At 44.7% G+C, this 23,615-nt stretch overlaps 1 protein-coding gene across 1 annotated transcript; it reads right to left on the bottom strand.

The window, feature by feature from the left end:
• Positions 1-15,185: 15,185 nt before the first annotated feature.
• BAMBI (BMP and activin membrane bound inhibitor) lies at positions 15,186-22,146 on the bottom strand. Its single transcript, XM_006053749.4, has 3 exons — positions 21,699-22,146; positions 17,927-18,214; positions 15,186-17,167 (listed from the first exon to the last, which is right to left on the bottom strand). Exons 1-3 carry the CDS (start codon positions 21,772-21,774, stop codon positions 16,749-16,751), a joined length of 783 nt encoding a protein of 260 aa, XP_006053811.1. The 5' UTR covers positions 21,775-22,146; the 3' UTR covers positions 15,186-16,748.
• Positions 22,147-23,615: the final 1,469 nt, after the last annotated feature.

The following is a 23,615-nucleotide window of genomic DNA, read 5'->3' as shown; positions in this document are numbered from 1 at the left end:
AGACGACCTCCACCTGTCAGCTCCAGTAATTGACAGTTTATCACCACACTGACGGCTTTTTCCATTCCAGGCTTGTCAAGAAGGAAGACAGCGCCATTCCCTTCCAGCACACACTCAACCAGCTGGTTCATTTTTCTCTTATTGAGTTTTTCTTCTTTTTCAAGCAGTTTCTCTACTTGAAGAGTTGTACCCTTTGGCCACCTATGAAGATCCCATGCCTTTTATGATTTTTATATAATCCAGATGATTTGGGGTACACCAAAACCGAATGTTACAAGTTCTGGATTTGTCCCCCTGAGTTCTCTCTGCTGACCTCCTGCCATTTCTGCACCAGGTCTGACCAGAATGAGGCCCCTTCAGGAGCCCCATCCAGCAGCAGTTAGAATCTGGAATTTATCTTGCCCTCAGTTCAGTCAGTTCAGTCACTCAGTCATGTCTGACTCTTTGCAACCCCATGGACAGCAGCACGCCAAGCTTCCCTGTCCATCAACTCCCAGAGCTTGCTCAAACTCATGTCTATTGAGTTGGTGATGCCATCCAACCATCTCATCTTCTGTCATCCCCTTCTCCTCCTGCCTTCAATCTTTCTCAGCATCAGGGTCTTTTCCAAGGAGTCAGTTCTTCACATCAGGTGGCCAAAAATTGGAGCTTCAGCTTCGGCATCAGTCCTTCCAATGAATATTCAGGACTGATTTCCTTTAGGATTGACTGGTTGGATCTCCTTGCAGTCCAAGGGACTCTCAAGAGTCTTCTCCAACACCACAGTTCAAAAGCATCAATTCTTCAGCCCTCAGCTTTCTTTATGGTCCAACTCTCACATCCATACATGACCACTGGAAAAACCATAGCTTTGACATACGGACATTTGTCAGCAAAGTAATGTCTCTGCTTTTTAATATGCTGTCTAGGTTGGTCATAGCTTTTCTTCCTAAGGAGCAAGCATCTTTTAATTTCATGGCTGCAATCACCATCTGCAGTGATTTTGGAGCACCAAAAAATAAAGTCAGCCACTGTTTCCATTGTTTCCCCATTTATTTGCCATGAAGTGTTGGGACTGGATGCCATGATCTTAGTTTTTTGAATGTTGAGCTTTAAGCCAGCTTAGTCACTCTCCTCTTTCACTTTCATCAAGAGGCATTTTAGTTCCTCTTCACTTTCTGCCATAAGGGTGGTGTCATCTGCATATCTGAGGTTATTGATATTTGTTCCAGCAATCTTGATACCAGCTTGTGTTTCATTCACCCTGGCATTTTGCATGGCGTACTCTGCATATAAGTTAAATAAGCAGGGTGGCAGTATATAGCCTCAACATACTCCTTTCCCAATTTGGAACCAGTCTGTTGTTCCATGTCCACTTCTAACTGTTCCTTCTTGATCTGCATACAGATTTCTCAGGAGGCAGGTAAGGTGGTCTGGTATTCCCATCTCTTTAAGAATTTTCCATAGTTTGTTGTGATCTACATAGTCAAAGGCTTTAGCATAGTCAGTGAAGCAGAAATAGATGTTTTTCTGGAATTCTCTTGCTTTTTCTATGATCCAACAGATGTTTGCAATTTGATCTCTAGTTCCTCTGCCTTTTCTAAACCCAGTTTGAACATCTGAAAGTTCTCGTTCATGTACTGTTGAAGCCTAGAATTTATTTTGCCCTTGCGATGTTTAATTATATGTGTCAGTTTCACTGTGTCACAAGGTGTCCAGATTAGCATTTGAACTGGTAGACTGAGTAAAGTTGATCACCTTCCTCAGTGGGGGTGGGTGGGCATCATCCAATCCACCGAGGGTCTGAGTCAAACAAAAAGGTATAAAGAAGGTGAATTTGCTCTCTCTATGCCTACCTGCTGAGCGGGGATGTTGGTCCTCTCCTGGCTTTGGACTGGGGCTTACACCATCAGTGATTCTGGTTCTCCAGCTGATAGATGGCAGATAGCAGGACTATGACATCTAAAAAGTTATTTAAAAAATTAAAAAACTGAGTTCATTGGAGTAAAGTTATGGCCATCATCATGAATGGGGTTTGGAAGAATCTTTGCCCACAGTTTATTCTTGATTTTCATGGATTTGAGAAGATGGATGAGAAGTCCAAAGAGGTCACCAGCAACTTAGTGACCCTCAGCAAGAAGCTGGAGCTAGGTCTACAAGAGGACAACTTCACTGAACTCCTTGCTGGGCAAACAGGAGGAGCTGACTAATGAAGACATGATGGGACTGGGGGCCCAGAGAAAGGACAAAGAGAGACAAGAGGAAGAAGAAGTAACTGCAGAACCGAAGAGATTCATGAGCAGGAAATGGCAAGAGAATTTTCCTTACTTGAGGAGGCACTGTTAGTTTTTGAGGCTTAGGGTCCAAATGCAGACTGATATACAAAGGTTGCGGCAGCTGTTCCGAATGCAATTCTGTGCTACTGTGTCATCTGTTCGGAGAAGGCAATGGCACCCCACTCCAGTACTCTTGCCTGGAAAACCCCATGGATGGAGGAGCCTGTTGGGCTGCAGTCCATGGGGTCGCAAAGAGTCGGACATGACTGAGCGACTTCACTTTCACTTTTCACTTTCATGCATTGGAGAAGGACATGGCAACCCACTCCAGTGTTCTTGCCTGGAGAATCCCAGGGACGGGGGAGCCTGGTGGGCTGCCATCTCTGGGGTCACACAGAGTTGGACACGACTGAAGCAACTTGGCAGCAGCAACAGCAGTGTCATCTGTGATGAAAAAAGAAGAGCTACTATCCAGACATCACTGGATCAGTTTTTCAAGAAGGTAGATAGAATTCTATTCAGCAAGGAAACAGAACCTGTGCCATCAACGTCAGGTATAAGTGAAATATCAGCTTGCCCTCCGTCTCCTGCTGTTGAGGATCCTTGTGCTAGTGCTAGGTTGCTTCAGTCGTGTCCATACGCAACCTATGTACGGACTGTAGCCCACCCAGCTCCTCTGTCCATGGGATTTCCTATGCAAGAATACTGGAGTGGGTTGCCATATCCTCCTCCAGGGAATCTTCCCCACCCAGGGTTCGAACCTGTGTCTCTTATGTCTCCTGCATTGTGGGAGACCCTTCAGCTCTACCATCTCCCACTTCCTCTTCCTCCTCCAGTCAGTAACTCTTCTTGCCTGTTCACTGGATGCCAGTCCCTGTGTGCCAGCTGTTGTACTGTATTACTGTACTTTTCAAGGTGCTGTGCTATAAGATTTTACATGTTTTCTTTATATTTTGTGCTTGTTTTTTATGTATCATTTGTGTAAAAAGTATCATAAACCTATTACTATATAGTACTATACAGCCGATTGTGTTAGTTGGGTACCAAGGCTAACTTTGTTGCACTTATGAACAAATTGGACTTATGAATATGCTCTCAGAACAGAACTTGTTGGTATGTAGGGGACTTGCTGTACAAACTCTGGGGAGAGAAACTTTGTTGGCACTCCTGTGCCAAGGTCTTATCTCTTGAAGTCATAGACACCAGATTTAATTGCTGCCTGGGAGCCCATGTGTGACCCTGGGGCTTATTTTATTAAATGTTAATCTGTTCCTTTTGTTTCCCTTTTCCACACCCAAGAAAAAAATTTAATCTCTTCCCCGTCTTCTAATATTCCTGTAGGTTTTCTTTCTGCCCCTTCATTCTTTTTGTTTATTTGTTTACATTTCATCTCTCTCTCTGGATGTATTTGTAACAGTATAAGCTAGAAAACCAAGACAAGGCATCTCTTTGTCCTTCTCATTCTCTGTCCAGGGCACCTTTGAAAGCTTTGATATAACCAACCAAGAATTTTTTCTCTCTCTCTCTTAGACATTTAATTTAAACAAAACTTGGAAAAGTTAAACATTGACCTTTTATATGTTACCCATGCTACTGACCCTCTGTCGGCTAGACTCCATGTAACCTAATGTCTTAATTTTCTGAGTCTAGCATGTTACCAGCACCTGAAAATTCCTATCGTACTGCCCAACTTAAGTTCTGAAATATCAAATATTCATCTTTCTCTGAGAGGCTAAGTGTTGCTCAACATTTTGATTATTCTGGAACAGAAAGCTACTCTTCTATGAGTTCAGTGGTGTAAAAAATTACCTATGTTGTGATCACTGACTGCAATCTGAAAGAAAATTCTTATCAGATATTGTCATAAGTAAAATGAATGAAGATGTCAAAGCATGACGGTAAAGAAAGCTGTTTGTGACTCTTTTGCTAAAAAAGAAACGGTCCGGATTTAATTACAGTGTCCAAGTGGTATTGAGGCTTTAGAAATAAAATTTGCATGAAGTTTGACATTTTACAACTTTGCAAAATATATTCAGATACTTTTTATTGAAATCATACCAGGAACTCCCAGTTCTTAACAAAGAATTAAAAATCAAGACTAGTAAGAGAGTAAATTCAACACATCATTTTTTTTCTACCTCTATGCTTCCAAGGGAAAAATTACTCTCTCTCTCAAACAAAAAGAGATCTTTCAGAAAGGTTCACTCATAGTAACCACAAAAGGTCACACAAATCAATTGATTTCTGCTCCTTTTGGCTAGAAGGGTGGTTTGCAAAAAGGTAAGAGGCAACCAGAAGTAAGAGAACGGATGAGACTGTATTTTCACTCCCTCTCTCTGCCTCACCCAAAGGCCAGAAAAAGGCAAGTGAGGAACGGCCTCTCCTTTCCATTGTCAGGCGGTCATCAGAGAAAAGAATGAAAATTTTTCCCCACTGCTGCCAGAACAACATATAAAACATGGGCTTTTCCCTTGAGGAAATAAACCTGGAAAGAAGAGAAGAAATTTCTTCTCAACCTCCACCCACCCCGCCCCCTACAAGCACCAGAAGTCAGCTAGGCAGACAATTCCTTCCTGGCCCCACTGGGAGGAATGAGGTGAGACTTGGCAGAAAGAGTGTGGTTTGGGTTTAACGTGGTTTCGCCCTCTTGAAAGGTAGAGACCCAATTTCAGACAAAGTGCCATTGTCCAGTTTCCATTCAGAAATAAAATGTTGTGAACTTGATTTTATTTTTCTCACAAGCTTTCAGGCTCTATTAGGAGAATGTAGCCCAGGAATGTAGTCTGAGGCAGAAATCCCTGTTCACAGCGTTGCTTCAGGCAAGTCACTTAGCCAATTTCTTCCCACTGTGGGGTAGGCAGAAAAAGGCCCCCGTTTGCAATATTTAAATATTAAACACAAGGCCTAGGTGAAGAAGAAACATAAATATTTCTTCTTGATGCTCTAACCATGACACAGATTACCAATCTTAACATTTCAGCTAATGTACAAATTTTTCAAAAACAAAAAACCATTTCATCACTATATAATATTTGTCTTAAGTAGTGAAAAAGTACAAAGGTTAAGGTCATTTTAAAGCAGAATTCTAAGGTCTTTAATTTTGCTGTGTCATTTTCTTTATCTTTCCTTCCTTCTTTTTTTTTTGTTGTTGTTATTGTTGAACTTGATGTTTTCTTTTGCTTCATTTTCATTCAGGACATTAAGAAAACTCAGCATGTTTGTTTTCAACAATATTCAACAGTGCTCCTGCCAATTTTCTTTTAGAAGTCAATTCATTTTTTAAAAAATATTTTTTTATTTGGCTGTGCCAGGTATTAGTCAAGGCACTCAGGATCTTTAGTTGAGGAATTTAGGATCTAATTCCCTGCCTAGGAGTTGACCCCTGGCCCCCTTCATTGGGAGCGCAGAGTCCTTGCCACTGGACTACCAGGGAAGTCCATGCAACTTTTGATAATCATACTCTTTGGACTTTTCTCTCTTCTCTCTTTATCTACCCTGGCCCAAATTCTAAGCCTGAGATTTTTTGGTGAATGTAAATTCAATTTCAAACACTATTCCAAACAGGTAATGCTTATATTGGTAGAAAAAAAAGGAAGGATGGCCTTAACCTTGTAACTGCTGTGTAAACCATATTGTGTCTTCATAAAGCAAGCTTTATAGTTTCACTATAAACAACTGGGTTTCCAAGGTGGCTCAGTGGTAAAAACTCCGCCTGCCAAGCAGGAGACTCAGGAGATGCAGGTTCTATTCCTGGGTCAGGATGATCCCCTGGGGGAGGAAGTGGCAACCCATTCCAGTATTCTTGCCTGGAGATGGACAGAGGATCCTGGTGGGCTACAGTCTACGGGGTTGCAAAGAGATGGAACACAACTTACCCCCTAAACCACTATAAACATTAGGGAGAGGAGAAATGAATCAAAACCAAGACTGAGAGAGTAACAGAATGAAAAGTACAAAGGAAATAAAAATACAGAAACACAAGAAACAGCTTATCCTTATTTCAAAATAGTATCTTCACCATAACTTTTATTTTTCACTGCCTTTCCAGGGAGCTCAGAGGACCTTGATAGCAGCACAGACTTCCCATAGTTCACTTTTGAGCTGGGAGGAAAACAGTGTTACTGTGACTCTCATTTTACAAATGAAAAACATGAAGGCAAAAGATGGCATGATTAACTCAGTCTCACTAGTCAGTATGGAATCTTTGAACAAATGGCTTCTTTTTCTAACACTGAAAACTGACTTCAAACTTGCCTGATGGTCCTGTGGTTAAGTATCTGCCTGCAAATGCAGGGGATTCGGGGACTGGCCAGAATGTGCAGGAAGGCTCTGCAACTCTTCCCCATGTGCAACCAAGGCTGTGACGCATCCTCAACCAACCAGAGACCACCACTAGGGGTTGCACATCCCCACTTGGCCTGGCCAGGGAGGCGATGACCCTCTCTGACAGGCTGGGTGGAGCCCCCCCTCCCCCGCTCACCCTCTGCAGGTGAGCAAGTAGCTGTCAGCCCTGACCAGCTGCCTTCGTGGGCCAACCGTTTGGTAGAAAACCTGTAACATCTCATCCCACCAGGCCCAGCTAGTCATTCATAGGCCTATGAATTCAGAGCAGCCTTGAAGTTGCCAAGAGTCGGATACAACTGAAGCGACTGAGCACTCCTGTCATCAAAACTGCAGTATGGTGTTTGACCAACAGATTTCGTAGAAACGGATTCTTCATGTTGATGTATGGCAGAAGCCAACACAATACTGTAAAGCAAATATCCTCCAATTAAAAAATAAATTAAAAAAAAAAAAAAACACGGATTCTCATGAGAACAGTCCTTACTCTATTTACAGAATCCAGGAATGTTCCAGTACAACATTTTAATTCACCTCTTGCCTTGATAGGAGTGACCCTCACCAGACCAGCACATGGACTCCCAAGTGGCAAGACAGTGGGTTGGGCCACGTGTTTGAGTTACCTGGGCTTGAAGTGGTGAACTGTGGCTGGTCACCCGTCAACAGGTCAGCAGGGCAAAGTTGCACAGTCGACAGGTGTGTATTCATTAACAGAATGCAAATGCAAAAACAGGCATTTGTTGTCCAAGGGAGCAGGTAACATGCCCTTCCTGACTGTGGGGAGTGTTCCCACAATCTGCTCTGGGCTAATGCGGACATCACAGTGGTTCCTAATAAGTCACCTTTTCCTACCAAGGATATTGTAGTTTCAATATTTTTACATCAAAATGAGGTTGCTTTCCTACTCTTTTTTTTTCTTTCCATGCACTGGGACTTCATTGCTATGTCCAGGCTTTCTCTCGTTGTGGTGAGCAAAGGCTACTCCCCAGATGAAGTGCATGGGTTTCTCACTGCAGTGGCCGGAGCACCATTGGACCGCCAGGAAAAGGGAAGCCCCTTTCCTACTGTCTCAAGCAAACTATAAACACGGAAGGCTAACTTGGATAAATTAAAGACACTCAGTAATACAAATGATTAAACATCACTAGATCTGTGAAATCATTCAGTCTGGCTCCAGGTCTGTAGAGTAGGCGTGGGGTTCCTCAGGGCACTCTAATCTTTGAGAGGGTTTGTGAAGGAACAATACCTTGCAGTAATGGCTAACATTTACAACTCTGCAAGGAATGGAGCTAAATCTTTCTTTATCTTAGTTAATCCTCCCAACAACCCAATCTCAATCTATGTAAGATAACATTATCATCCTCATTGTGTCAGTGAGGAAACAGAGCTCACAGTTAGGCTGAGACCACACCACAGGTGACAAGCCAGGTCCCTTGAGCCTAAACCATACCCACCCTGGCCCCTGTGTGTGTGTGTGTGTGTGTCCGTTCAGTCACTCCAGTTGTGTCCAACTCCACGACACTGTGGACTGTAGCCCACCAGGCTCCTAGGTCCACAAGGACTGTTAACACGTGACAATGAGCACTTTGAACCTCTGACTAAAACAAGTTCCTACAGAGACCCTCCTAGAGAGAGACTTCTGGCAGGCCTTCTTCAAGCCCAGGAAGGACGGACGTTTTCCCGAACAGGTGTGGAGAGGAGGCCAAGGGAAATGGCCAGTTTATTTTTTTTCCAGATGAGATATTTGTGTGGTAGATATTGTGAAGATAGGAGTTTTTTCTTTTTCCATTGCCTGCTGTCCCCACCTGAGAGCAAGTGCCTTCCCAGGGGCCCCTCTGTCCAGGTCAGTCCCCAGGGCCAGCAGAGCTTCCGCTCCTGATGGCCAGCTTGAGTGAATGAAGACGCCAAGGGCCCCGCTGGACTTAATTCACTGCTGAGAGCCAGGAAAAACAGCCCCATAAATCTTCCCCCACCGAGAAAAGGCGGGGCTTCCCACGATGAGATAAACAAATTGAACATTTCAAAGCCACCTGTTAGGTACTCACCCCAATTTGCATATAAATACCAACCAACAGCCTCCTGTGGTTAAACAAGATGGGTAAGGACGAGGGGGTTTATGGTCCACTCCTAGTGCTTGTCACAAACCAGCGCCAGGAAAGGCTGACCTCCGAACCTGCTTCACAATCAAGTGTCAGGCCTGGGAAATGACCCTTGACATTAGCATCCCAGAGGGACGGACTATCTGCCTTCAGGCAGCCTCCAACAGCAGTGCCCCCTCCACGCTTTCAGACAGGAAGGGTCCGGGGGAGTCCAGCGGGCTGGCAGCCACACCAGGTTTGCAGAGAAGTTTGCCCTTGAAAATGTTGACACACAACAGTGCTGCTTTTGGAGAAATGGGGTTTCTCCTTTCCACACTTTATCTGTATTTTTAGCAAACACTACTGGAAGCAGGTTGACTTTGGTTTGAGCCAGGTCTCATGGTAAATGTAAATACGTGTACATACAAAATATTGCTAAATAAATAAAGAGACTGTGGGAAACTAGAAATAATACAAAGATTGGAAAGGCACAAATAATCACCCTCTACCCATACATTTTTTTAAATTTACCTTTGGTTATTTAAGTTATTTCTTAAGAAAAATAATATATATATAATATAATAAATGATATGATAATAAAATAATATAATATAGAATTGTTTTTTACAGATTTCCTGGTGGCTAAGACAGTAAAGATCTCCTGCAATTCAGGAGATCCAGGTTCAGTCCCTGGGTCAGGAAGATTCCCTGGAGAGGGAATGGCAAGTGACTCCTGTATCCTTGCCTGGAGAATCCTATGGACATAGGAGCCTGGTGGGCTACAATCCATGAGGTCACAAAGAGTCAGACACAACTGAGCAACTAACACACACACACAGAATATTTTTGGCTACACTTGGTATATATAAATTATATTATATATTACGGTATTATATTAATATGATTAATAAATTATTGGTATGTTTATATATAAATTATAAATATAAATAAGTTATTGAATAGAAATACATAAACAATATCAATAAATTAATGCTATTGATGTTCTATCAATTTTATCATATGGGTTCAATCCCTGGGTCAGGAAGATCCCCTAGAGAAGGAAATGGCAACCCGTTCCAGTAATCTTGCCTGGGAAATCTCACACAGAGAGGAGCATAGTGGGCTATAGTCCATGGGGTCACAAAAGAGTCAGATACAACTTAAGTGATGGAACACGCACATTATGATATTATGTTAATTATATCATCATAGTGATATAATAATTATATTAAAATAATATAAACTATATAATAATACAATAAAAGAAAGCCCTGCAAAAGTCTAAATTATAAAACTGTAAATGGATGCACCAGAACCACTTGAGTTTTGAAGTGAAAGCATTTTCAAATCAAAATGCTAAATGTTTGAGCGGGGCAGGGGATTTATTTATAACTTTTGGTGTGCTCTTGAATGAAAGACTCAGCAAACTATACACTGCTTTCATTACAGCCTCTGGTCAGAGGCTCATTTCCAAGAGAAGAAAAAAGCACTTGCTGAAGTTGCCCCAGTGGGGCTGAGACGAACCATTAAAGATGAAATGGTGTGTCTGCCCACACATTCCGGATCCTTGAGCTTTGTGACGACCACAGCTCTCAGGGGCTTGTTCTTAACTCCTTAGAGAAACCATGTTTGACGAAACTTTGAATATTTTAAAATAATAAGATGAAAATACAACTCTTGGATTCATGGGCAGTGAGGACGTACTTCTTGGTGAGTCTGTTTCCTTCAGTGAGCTTGGAGGCTGCGCTAACTTTACAAGCTGGCCACACCTCAAACCCTTCATAAGTAATTCGTTTTCCTTTAGGCTGCCGGTAGAAACAATAGTTTGGGGTAAAGAAACAAACAGAAAGACAATGTTTATTTACTGACAATCTAAACTCAGGCACCTGTTGACAAGAAGCCTTGATCTTTCCTTCATCTCCTTCTCCCCTTGGATTTTGAAAACCTACAAAGGTGACTAATCCTAGATCCTCCCTGCTGGAAGTTCACAGTTTAAGCCTTAAGTCCAGGTGAGAAATACCCAGTTCACCAAGGCAACAGTGAGTTAAAATTTGTGGTATCAAAGCAAGGATCCTTCAATTAAAAATAAATAACTTTAAAAAAAAATCACATCCACTACATTTAGTAAAACATGTTTCCACCTGAACATCTAACACTTGAAAAGAGAGAAACTGCTTGAAGTGTGGTGTTTCTCCACTGTTCTCATCAGACCCAGGGCAGTTCCAAGAGGGAGAGACCCAGAATAAGGAGCTTCATGCATTTCGCTTGGTTTTCACTGCTTAAACAATTTTTGTTCCATTAGGTTTGTAACGCAAGATCTTTCAGTCTTCACATGTCTAAAAACAAACCGCTGACAAATTCCAACATCTACTTACACACTGTCTTGAAATTTGTTAAACATAAAATCATTCCAGGATTACTAAGACCCTTGGCTGGCATGGCCTTTGTTTATACATACAGTGTGTGATAAATACTAATAGTTATCAACTCATCTTCTCAGGCTTCTGTTCAGGCTTAGTCCAATATCAATCTAATCTGCAAGATACAGGCAGCTAAATACAAATTTGAAATAGCCCCCAAGAGGCCATCTGGCCACTGGCTACCAGGAAGAATGAATCTCCTTAAAGTCTTGACAATCTCCTTAAATGCCTTGAGACATTATCTAACTGCTTATCCAAAGAATCTTCCAAGATTGCTCATCAATGCCTATCTGGTTACCACCGTTCATATTCATATAAAGGGGAAAGTTTGCAGCCAAATGGAATGGTTGGTAGCCCTCCCTTAGTAACAAATACTTGTAAACTCTACAAAGCAGAACCATTGGAAAATTGCTGCCTTGTTAAAAGTAAACCCCTATCTGGTTAAACTCAGTCCTTCCCCCTTCTCAGTTCCATCTCCAAACTTCTGGAATGGCAGACCAGGGAACGATACCACCACACCACAGATCTGTTAGCAGTGTTAGCAAATCAACAAGGGTGTGTTTAAAGTCTAAAACTGTACTTCCAGTAAAGAGATGTCAAAACTTGAAAGTGTTTAATTTCATTATTTCATTGGATCTCAAATTCTCAGATCAATGATCTGATTTTTTTTAAGTCTGCAGAGTGAGGGCAACATGCACTGAATGAGTTGCAGGAGGTGAGGTGGGGAGGGAGCATGTGGATGTTGGAGCAACTTATTTTCTCATGATGACTGTGATCCACAAAGTAACTAAATTAACTTCATCCAGGGAAATTAAGTTGCTAAGTAGGGTGCCCCCCCAAAATTCACAAAGTCCCCCAAGCCAATAGAATCACTGGATTTTGTTGGGACTACCTATGAGGCCAAATGTAATTGAATGCATCAATCAGACACATACTGTTCAAGCAGTTCTGACACCTTCTCTCACCTAACCTGGCTCCTGTGATCTTCTCAATGGATTAACCACCTGGAGCAGCTGAAATTCTAACAGAACTTCATTCTGTCAAATATGGAAAAACAGAATAGGTACACACAATGGAAAGGTTCTTATCAGTTCAGTTCAGTTCAGTTGCTCAGTCGTGTCCGACTCCTTGTGACCCCGTGAATCGCAGCACGCCAGGCCTCCCTGTCCATCACCAACTCCTGGAGTTCACTCACACTCACGTCCATCGAGTCAGTGATGCCATCCAGCCATCTCATCCTCTGTCGTCCCCTTCTCCTCCTGCCCCCAATCCCTCCCAGCATCAGGGTCTTTTCCAATGAGTCAACTCTTCGCATGAGGTGGCCAAAGTACTGGAGTTTCAGCTTTAGCATCATTCCTTCCAAAGAAATCCCAGGGCTGATCTCCTTCAGAATGGACTGATTGGACCTCTTTGCAGTCTAAGGGACTCTCAAGAGTCTTCTCCAACACCATAGTTCAAAAGCATCAATTCTTCAGTGCTCAGCTTTCTTCACAGTTCAACTCTCACATCCATACATGACCGCTGGAAAAACCATAGCCTTGACTAGATGGACCTTTGTTGGCAAAGTAATGTCTCTGCTTTTCAATATGCTATCTAGGTTGGTTATAACTTTTCTTCGAAGAAGTAAGTGTCTAAGTAGCCATATAGATTATTCCAAAAGGAAATAGTTACAAACCAACATAATTTGTACCTAGGAGAGACTGTTGTTCAGTCACTCAGTCGAGTCCGACCCTTTATGACCAACCCCATGAACTGTAGCACACCAGGCTTCCCTGTCCGTCAATATCTCTCAGAGTTTGCTCAAATTCATGCCCATTGAGTCTGCGATGCCATTCAATAAAAGCAGTTAATTGAAAACAAATTTTTAAAAAGTTAAATCCAGTCTGCAGGTGACTGAAGGGCTTGCAAACCTCAAATGTGTTATCTGAAATACTAAAAAGTCAAATAAAAATATTCACTGTATAAATGGTAGGGACAAATAAAAACTTGTAAGGACAATTTTGAGGATTTAGGGGCCACTTGAGTTCATCCAAGACTCTTGTATTGGTAGGAATACCTACTTCCATGCTGCTACTGCTGCTGCTGCTAAGTCGCTTCAGTTGTGTCAGACTCTGTGCGACCCCATAGACGGCAGCCCACTAGGCTCCCCCATCCCTGGGATTCTCCAGGAAACAACACTGGAGTGGGTTGCCATTTCCTTCTCCACTGCATGAAAGTGAAAAGTGAAAATGAAGTCGCTCAGTCGTGTCTGACTCTTCTCGACCCCATGGACTGCAGCCTACCAGGCGCCTCCATCCATGGGATTTTCCAGGCAAGAGCACTGGAGTGGGGTGCCATCGCCTTTTCCAACCTACTTCCATACCTCCCCACAACTGTCATATAAAGAGTAATTACTGCCCCCATGGTACGGGGAACCAAACTTGAGTAGCCAAAGAGCCTGAGTAACGTGCCCAAGTTCACACAGCTGATGGGAATGGAGTCTACATAGGAATCCAGGCTGCGAGACGCCCAAGCACACTTGATTGCTCCCTTGGCTAAATTCAACCTCATCACACCATGTAGCTTTTGAAGGTTTAAAGTTATGTGGATGAAGAGACACAGAAGAGGACCAATTAAAGGCTTTAAAGAAAAAAGCTGTCCTGGCCCCAAAAAGGCTACTTCCAGACTCGATACTAGATGCCACCGCTTTCAAGCTTTTAGTCTATAATCAAGCCATATTGAAACCAGATTTACAAGCTCTTCAGAAGAGACCTTTGTGATTTTCTAAAGCAGACATGTTTGGTATTTTAGGAGGGAGGTCAAACCCCCTATGGTGCAGTGTTTTTAATAAAATCAGTTCAGCAGAAATTAGAGACACACCAGTCAATTTCTAGGAAGCCTCGGAGCCATTCAAAATAAGGGATGGGGCCGGGTAGGGGGAGGGGGGAATAACATAAAAGATGTAACCACGGACAAAGTTTTTTCAGAAGGGGCAGAATGTTTAAGGGGTGCAGATACAGAAATATCATGATAACCACTTATCTCTGGTTTGGGCAAATTTCCGCTTAAAAAGGGAAAATCACTTTTGGGGGGGAGTTCTATGTCCACATTAAACAAGGACTGTTCCTGATCAGCCCAGCCATGCACTGACACCTCAAAGGAACGGCAAACATCTCTATGAGGGAAAAACAAACAAACCCGTCATCCTCCTTACATCACCGAATCAGGTAGGTCGCTATTTCATGAAGGGTCCTTTATCTCCACTCTTGGCAACCTCTACATTCTCATAGGGAACCAAAAGTAGACTTTATATTTAGCTCTTAGAAAAATCAAAGTGGAGAAACCTACAATATTTTTGCTGAAAGGCCAAGTTATGTGCAGATTTGACTTTAAAACTAGTGGCAGCAATACACAAATATTAAATAAGGGAGAGGATTTGTTAGGAAAAGAGACAGGGCCCACCTATTACGTTGCTACAACTAGAGCCCCCTGTGGGCACAGAGCCAGCATCCTACCCAACAGGGAAGTGTGAACAGCCTTGCAGATTTAAGCTCAGCCCAAAAGAACCATGTGGAGGCTTTTCTATTCATCTATTAAAGGTCTGTGATCTTAGCACCAACACACACCCAGGGCTTCCCTGGGTCTTCTCTGGAGGAAGTGCCTGTAACTTCCTTGGAGTTCACTGTTGTCAAATTGTTTCAAAGAGAATGAATTTCAATCCTTCATGGTTTTATTTCCTAATGAATTCCTGAGCTCCTAATTAACTGGCATTGGGAAGAAACGTGATGAATAAGAAACAGCAGCATGAGCAAGGAGAGGCCACTTTAGGATCCATGGTACTTGCACGATGCACTCATGACATAAGAACACAGAAGAGACAAGAAGCCTTTTCATCTTCAAGCCCCAAAACTACTGTAATTTGATCTAAAGCTTGAAAGAGATGGTGAGGGCAAATATTTCACCAACTGGCCATTTTGATTCCTTCTCTTCCCTTAGGTTTGGAGAGTTAGGCCCCCAAATTCTTTAACTCTCTCAAAAAAAAAGGATGCACAGAAAATGTAACACTTTATGAACTATAAGTCACACATGCAAGAATTCTCAGTCTCAAAAAGCACAATATGAATGCCGTCATTTATTAAAATGCGTATTTATTCCATAGCCTAATTTATTTGGGGCTGTGGCTTATTAGTAATTAAATAACCTAGGTATTCATTTTTAGACTACTCATTTCAACTCAGATTCTTCCATCAACTGAGTGACGGCACCTGTCTTAAGGGACCCAAAGTATGCTGATCATAAAATATCCCCAAATATATGCAAAAAATCCTTTTTAACATTCATAAAAGTAAACCCCACAGGTAGTCAAATATGCAGGCTATAGGTTAATTTTTAAGCAAAAGTTTCAAATATACAAAAGAATCAAGAAAAGAACCTACAAATTATTCTCATATTTAAGATAATAATAAAGACCCATTTTAAAGGAAAAGTACACATCTGGCATAGCTTTAAATTCGGGCTGGGCTTTATTGCCAAAGTCCTCCAGGAGTGGAAACACTATTATTTAGTGTGTTAGTGGCTAAAATCAACAGTCTATTTGATTATATTAATAAAAGAATCATTTGGGGGAGAAATTATTATTTAAATCTTAACTGACATATAATGTTCACTATTGAAAATCTAAGATTGAGAAGTAAAAAAAATTATCGTTATAACACTCTGTTGAAGGAAGGTTTAAAAACTACGAGCATGAGACAATAATGTTTGGCTAATTTGGGGTCCAAAATATTTAATTAAGTCCAGAATAAACTGATGAATTAATTAACAGTAAAAGTAGACAGTGATTAACTTTGGGAAAAAAAAAAAGATTCATTTAGTAGGCTTTTTTCCTTTTCTGATGGGAGGTAGAGACACATTTAAAAACAAATTCCAGAGCACCTGGACCAAGCTGATAAATATCACCTTTTGCTAAGGCAACTTCGGAAATTGATCAATGATATCTGAGTCCGGTATAAATAAGTTTCCAATTTCTCTTAGATGAAAGCTAAAACCAGAATTATCCTAACAAAAAACTGTGGGTAAGACACTGAATGATGGGCAGTACACATTTAGAAATTCTCCAGGCTGTAAGAAAACGACACATTAGCCATGTAAGAACAAACAAGATCTTGGTCTTGTTAAGAAAAAAGAGTCAAGCCAAATCTATAGTTGAGATCCTACACTGAGCAATCATAGGTCTTCAGTTGTATAATTAACATGTAGTTCCTTGCCCTTCCGGCTTAGTTTTTAATTTATGACAAGACACCACTAAATTTCAGACAAAATATATATATATATATATATTTTAAATCTTTACAATAAATCCAGATGTAGGAGCTTACAGAGAACACATTTGTTTATTTAGGTATTCAATTCTAGCTCCTTCTGGATGCAAATAACCCTGGTAACAGTGTACAGAGTCCTCTCTTTGCTTTTTAATAATTTTAAAGGAAATAATACATTTTGACTGTATTTAAGTCTGTGCAAATAATCCTTCAGAAGAAATAGCCAAGATGCTGTTTGCAGAGGTCATTCCATCTCTCGCAGATGATGATGCGAGTTAGTTTTCTCTTCAGATAAAGTGCTCCCGCCCAGCAGAACTCAAGAGGGTCCCAGACGTCCAGTTCCGTGAGGCCCAGTCATACGAACTCCAGCTTCCCGTGCCCGCTGTACATGCCCCAGTGCACAAGCGACAGGATGCGGTCATGGCTGAGGTCGGCTTGTCTCATCTTATCGCAGGTCAGACAGCAGTTCTCATGGCCACTCACGGGCACCATGCACTCCAAGTCCAACTTCGCCACCTGCCCCTTTTTGGAGTGGTGTCCATGGAAGCTGTAGTGCAAACGTGAGAGCATCTGCTGCCGCTGCTCCTGCAGCCTCTTGTTCTCGCTCCGCAGCATCCTCAGGGCCAGCATAATTAGCAACACCAGGATCAGCCCCCCAGCGATGGGAACTGCGATCACCGCCGCCCGGAACCACAGCTCTTTGGAGGACGTCAGCTCCTGCACTTTGGTGATGAGGTTTCTGTTACCATCATGCTGATACCTGTTCCCTTGTCCTAGAGGGGGCACAAGCAAACCCATCAAACATGGTCACCCCTTCCTGGAGCTTTACAAGAGCATCTCTCCTTTTAAATGCGGTACCCCCCCTTAAAGGAGATCAAACCAGTCAATCCTAAAGGAAATCAACCCCGAATATTCATTGGAAGGACTGATGCTAAAGCTGAAGCTCCAATACTCTGGCCACCTGATGCAAACAGCCGACTCACTGGGAAAGACCCTGATGCTGCGAAGGATTGAGGGCAGAAGAAGGGGATGACAGAGGAGGAGATGGTTGGATGGCATCCCCAACTCAATGGACATGAGTTTGAGCAAACTCCGGGAGATGGTGAAGGACAGGGAAGCCGGGCGTGCTGCAGTCCATGGGGTCACAAACTGTTGGACACAACTGAGTGACTGAACAACAGCAATCCCCTTAAACAGAGGTTTCCGATTCAATCAACATTTAGAACCGAAATGCTGCCCAACAAGGCAGAGGAGCTTCCAAAAACATTTGTTTATTTTGATTATTAATGGCCTTTTAATGGCTTCAAAATATTGGAAAAAAACAGGCAAAACCTATTATGCAGACAGATATCTAGGGCTCAGGCAGACATGAAAGTCACTCAATGGAGATGCATCTTTGCACCCAGCCTGGCTTCTCCCTCAGCCGTCTCTAATTACATCAACAACAAAATCAATAGCAGACAGACAAAGCCACGGCTGTCACAAGCCTAGAGGCCAAGCGAGGGTTTGGTCAGAGGGGGTGCCACTCCTACCTGAGGCCTCCCCCTTGGGCGGGGTGAGGACATCCTGTAGCCCCCTATAGTTGCACATGTCTTCGTGACAGCACTCCAAAGAGGGCAAGGGGCTGCCGGAGTGGTTGCGAGCCTGTCTGGCTTGGCAGATGTCCGCTGTGCTTGCCAGGGAGTCCAGGCAGCCATGGGTGAGCGGGGAATTGGTGTTCTGAGGATCCAGAAGTCTGGAGAAGCAGGCGCTCAGCTCAGATTTACACATGTAACCAGTAGCCACGCAGTGGGCTGCATCACAGTAGCATCTGATTTCACCTGAAAACGATGGGCAATTGCATCAAATGGCTTCAGAGACCAGATAAAGCCTCAGCTTCAACAACTGTGCTGTGCTAAGTCGCTCAGTCATGTCTGACTCTTTGAGATCCCATGGACTGTAGCCCACCAGGCTCCTCTGTCCATGGGGTTCTCCAGGCAAGAATACTGGAGTGGGTTGCCATGCCCTCCCCCAGGGGATCTTCCCGACCCAGGGACTGATCCTGTGTCTCTAAAGTCTTCTGCATTGACAGGTAGGTTCTTTACCGCTAGTGCCACCAGACCCCAAATTTCAAAGACATTCACTTTAGGGAATATTCAGCTGAGGGCTTAGAAGGGCTGACCACATGGATCCCTGGAGCCCCTTGTGCAAGTCAGTGCTCAAATCCCAAGTCAGGTAAATATCATCTTAGAAATGTATTAATCCACATAGCAGAGGATGAAAATTCAGTGTAGGATAAGCTAGCAAGTAATTAAAAATAACACTTTTGTCTTTGAAGCAAAATAATCATCACCAGGATTTCTCCTACCGTAAGGTAAATTACATTATTGACTTGTTTTAATCCTACATGACCATACAACGTAAAACGCTAGGCTTTTTGATTTTGTCAGTATAAATATTTGATCGGAACTGCTGAATTGTTTACTACCTCGAAGGGCTGTGCCAAGGTTTAAGAGCTTTCGCTAACACCTTATAAAGTTATTAACTAGAAACACAACAATCTAGAAATTGCTCCGGTCAGGAGGTTTTAAAACTATGAAACTGGGCAGCTATTTGCAACCTCTCTAGAAAAGGCAAACTTTGCCTATAAAGATCTGTTCATGCAGGGGAGCTTTTAGTCAGATATTGTAAAACAGGAACTAGGCAGTTTACAATTAGTGGTTTGCTTGCCAAAGTCAATTTCTTTCAGCCCAAATGGAAAGTCATAAAACTGGGGGCAGGGAGGAGGGGGTGAAACTGCAAGGCTCCCTCCTCCCCCCACCCCTCAACTCCCCAGTTTTATGTGTAATTCAACATGGGATCTAAAACAGGAAACACTGAAACTGAAAATCCTCTGCTGGTTGAATGAAAAATCCTTAAGGAAACCTCAAATTTTTCTACAGGAAGTGATTAAAAGTTTCCTTTATAAAACATAGTTTGTGAGTTGCAAGCCCGTTAACATTCTGCCACAAGATCTAAGACTTCCATGTCAATTTCTGGTTGAAACAATCTGGGGCTGGGAATGATCACTCACATGATACCTGACCTGGTGGACCTCGGCCACTGTCACAGGCCACGGCTGTAGCCTGCTCTGAACTGAACTCAGGTACATGCCTCTCCCCAGCTTCTCCATCTGAAGTGCTGTCTTAGTTACAGAAACCAAAGCTCTGAAATTAAACACCAACACCAGGCACTGCTGCTCTACAAATCTCCCAGCCTCACCTTTCTTCTTTCTCCTCCTTTCGTGAATGCCTGAATAAGATGTCTCATTTAATTATCTGTCCAAATTCCATGCCACCGTAAGGCTGCTAGTGCTTCAGTTCTTTAAAAAAAAAAAACAAAAAACCCAGCCAACTAAACACAGATCTTTGGCAACTTGAGTTTCACCGTGCAAAGCCAGAGGTCCTCCTCCTGTCCTAGGTCTGGGCCGGGGTCCCTTCCCTTCTCCAGTAAGTAAGAGCTTCCAGTTAGAATCCTGCTTTGCACAAGTTCTTTACTCCTCTCTCCAAGCTGACCCGCTTTTTTTGCAGAAAGCTCACTGATCTTAAGCGGGTGATGACTGAATATCCCTAAGTCTGACAAATTCCACATATAGGTTGCAAGAAGAAATAAAACAGATTAAAAGTCCATGTTGATCCCATGCACTTCAGACCTCATGCAGAAAAAAAGGAAGGCTGAATACAAGCAAAATGCTGCTTAAATGTTTATGAGAGCCTATTTTAAAGACTATATTTTCAATGACCTAAAACAGTCTAATAAAAATTTGACAGGTAACTAGGAAAGTTCTAACAACTTTTTTTTTTTTAATTGGAGCCACATTGGAGCAAGTTGAATAGACTTTTGTGTTACTGTATTAAAACTATATTTCTGCCGTTTCATAAAGTTTCTTCCTGTGGCATGCGAAAAGGCCAGGAGGGGACTGGTATTTTGAAGCAGGGAACAATGCTCTTCTGTCTGCCCCCCTTTCTGGTTACTGTACGTGGTGATTAAACAAAAATGTCTGCTTCAGTCAGGACGGCTACAGGAGAGGCTGCTGGCTTCTTTTAAAGCTTTTGAAGTCCGCAGCAGTCAGAAACCTCTGATCCCCTAATTATATCATTATCAGGCGCATAGTTTCGGTATCTGTGACTTATGTCAGCCGCGGTCCGGCCCCGTTCGGCCGGTCTTTGATAGACCGGGAGGCTTCCCTCTGCAGGCTGCTACGAGGGCTGTTATTTAGGGTTAATTACAGCCTTTCTTCCAAAATAAATAAATACTGTAGCACATCATCTCTGCTGGCCCGGCTGATCCTTCAACCTCATGCCTGCTACATGGCAATTAGAGAAAAGGGCGGGGGGGGGGGGGTGTTGGTGGTGCAAAAGCTAAAAATGCCTTCTATTTTTAAGAAAAATTATCTGTTCACAGGACAAACAGTAGGCAGAGTTCGTGGCAGGGGAGGTGGAGGGCCCTTGAAATTCAAGAGAGAGTTGTCTGGGTTATTTCCACCTAAAAGGCGAAAGCCTGCAGAGGAAAAAAAAAAAAAAAGAAACTGACCGCTGCAAATTTTTTTTTTTTTTTTTGAGTAGTGTTTATAAAATATGAGGTGAGTGGGAAAAGGGACCGCTGACGGAGTCCACACCTTCCAGCCCCCAAGCAGTAGCGCTGCCCACACGGCTGCACGCGGACACACACCTGGGACACCTACACGCGGGGAGGCACCACTTGCGGGCTCACAAAGACAGTCAGACACACACACACGGACACTCACGGACAGAGACATTTAAACACGGAGACATTCACAAGTGAAGATGCTCCAATACAGAAAGACACACAACAGACACACAAGTGCACTCATGGACAAAAACACTCAAATACAGACACACGTTCACAGCAGAGACACATTCAAATAGAGTCGCGCACACAAACCGAGCCACTCGGACTCAAACCGGGACACACATACGAAACACACCGGCACGGTGCAACGGGGGGCGGGAGACTGCGGTCCCTCGCGGTCACTCCCGCCCCACGCCGCGGCTGCAAACGCTCAGAAGTTCACGACCGACAGACTCGCACAAACAGTTTGACAACCACTCGCCCCGAGTTCTCACACCACCTCCACGCGCCCGGCCCCGGGGCACCGGGGTGGGCGGGTGGACCCGAAGCCACCGCCGCGACTTCTAAGAACAGACAACTTGTCGCGACCTGCTGGCTCGGCGCGGGAGGCCGCCTCTCCCGCCGCTAACAAAGCCCCGGGACCCCGCGGCCCTCCCCGGGGAGCTCGCGCCCCGCCGGCCGGCGGGCACCCACCTTTGGTGAGCAGGACCGCCATGGCGCAGAGTTCAAGCTGCAGCCAGATGAAGATGTAGCTGGAGTGGCGATCCATGGACGCCCCCCTCCACGGCCCCGGCGCCCCCGTCGGCTCCCGGAGCCGCGGCTCAGCTGCAGCCTACGGCTCCCGGCGCGCGTAGTGCATGGGTAATGCCCGGGGCGTGGGGCCGGGCCGCGGCCGGAGCATGGAGAGCGGCTGGAGGGGCGCGAGGGGCACGGTCCGGTTCCGCAATCCTGGCTCCCTCCGCTCGGCCCGACAGCTGGGTGGGCTTCAGGCTCTGCTCTCGTCGGTCGGCCACTCGGCAGAAGGAACCAGCAACCCAGCGCGCAGACACTGCCCACCGCGAGTTCCCGCCTGGGCCGGCCTGGGTCCGACCGGCTCCGCGCCGTAAATAGCGCCCCGCGCGGGGAGCCAGCAGGCCCCGCCCCACTCCGACTCCGCCCGGGCCCCGCCCCTGGCGCCGTGCGATTGGCCGCAGGGCTCCAGCCGCTCCCCCCGGCGGAGGGGAGGCGGGCCGGGCGCAGGCGGAGAGCTCTGCCCCGCGGCTCCGAGCGGCGCCGGCGTCTGGGCTGCGGGCGGCGCCGGCCGTCTCCCGCGCTCCCCCTCGCGGAGGCCGGGCGTCCGTGACCTTAGGGAGTCGCGGGTCGAGCTCGGCCTCGGGCCCTGCCTTTGGCCCCTGCTTCAGCGATCCTCCCCACCCGGCCTCGGGCCGGCGCGCCCCAACGTGTGGCTTCCTCTTCGTTTCCCCGAAACTCGCGAGGGACCCGCGTGGCCGCCTTTGGACCCGTCCCGCCGCGCGGCTGCCTCGGGAGCCCGGGGAAAGCCGTGGCGAACCCTAGAGTGAGCCCTGCCGGCCCGCGTGTGCCCGGGGAGGGCCGCCGGGCGCGGGGCGCTCTCCGCCTTTCTCCCCCTCCCCTCTGCGCATCCGCCTCGCTCGCCCGCCCGCCCTGTGATCAATAAAGCCCAGACAGACAGACTGTTGATCAGCAGGAGCCGCCGAGTTCTCCTGGGTAGACGGGACGAGTAGCTGGCTACAGACACTTAACGAAAATTAGCAAATCCAAAAGCACCCGGCGCCAGCGAGACGACACAGGCCGAGACTGACACTCAATTAACCACCCCCCAAACAGTCGCAGGCAAACACAGCGGCTGACCCTGATCAATATCAGCCTGGCGGTGATCTCCTTTCTGAGATGCTAATTCATTTATTAGAACTTGGGGGGCTGCCCGCCCCAGCGTACCCAAAGGCGGTTGGGGGGGGGGGGGTGGCAGGATGCTGTTTTTTATTTTTGTGGAAGTGAAATTCAGTTTAAAACTCTTATCTGAGGGCAGCTGTTTCCTCCTCTCTCCCCAAAACCTGGGATTAACAAAAGTCAACCATTTGCAAAATTTCCTTTTAGGATCAGCCAACATTTTGCGACCTGATAACAATGTCAAGGAGCGGGGCGGGGAAGAAAGGCACATTTAAAGTTAAGGCAGGAGGAGCAGTCAAACCTTGAGGACTCGAGTGCAGAAATGAGCTTTAAGACTAAGAAAAACTATATATGTTTATGTATATATGTCTCTAGGACTGAAAATCCAGGCGAACCTTGAAAAGTTGCTGGAAGTCCACAGAGCTTCAGAATGTAGTTAATTAAATTGCCTTTGAAAAATAATGTCTATATGTAGAAAATAAAATAATTTCATAAACTGATGTTCTGTCCATTACTTCCCTAGATCAAAATTGCATCTAAAAGAGGAGGGGGCTGGCCCAGCAGAAGGTCAAAGAGGAAATTAACCTGGTTAGGGAACCAGGTAAACAGCAGGCGGTTCTTTAGTTGGGGGGGTGGTCGAGGAGGGGAGCTGCCCAGCAGCCCTGAGGAGGAGTTTGATTAGCACTTGCTGACATCTAATTC

This window comes from Bubalus bubalis, chromosome 14 (genome assembly GCF_019923935.1).
Source record: "Bubalus bubalis isolate 160015118507 breed Murrah chromosome 14, NDDB_SH_1, whole genome shotgun sequence".
Classification (NCBI taxonomy): domain Eukaryota; kingdom Metazoa; phylum Chordata; class Mammalia; order Artiodactyla; family Bovidae; genus Bubalus; species Bubalus bubalis.
The sequence above is the reverse complement of the archived record's forward strand: the minus strand, read 5'-3'. Positions and strand labels throughout refer to the sequence as shown.

Bases quoted from the DNA above. Each gene is read 5' to 3' on its own strand.
- BAMBI (XM_006053749.4), bottom strand. From the start codon at position 21,774: ATGGATCGCCACTCCAGCTACATCTTCATCTGGCTGCAGCTTGAACTC. The intron at 18,215-21,698 runs GTGGGTGCCCGC...CATCGTTTTCAG, and splicing joins GGCGGTCCTGCTCACCAAAG to GTGAAATCAGATGCTACTGT. The intron at 17,168-17,926 runs GTAGGAGTGGCA...TGCCCCCTCTAG, and splicing joins GCCCAAGGGGGAGGCCTCAG to GACAAGGGAACAGGTATCAG.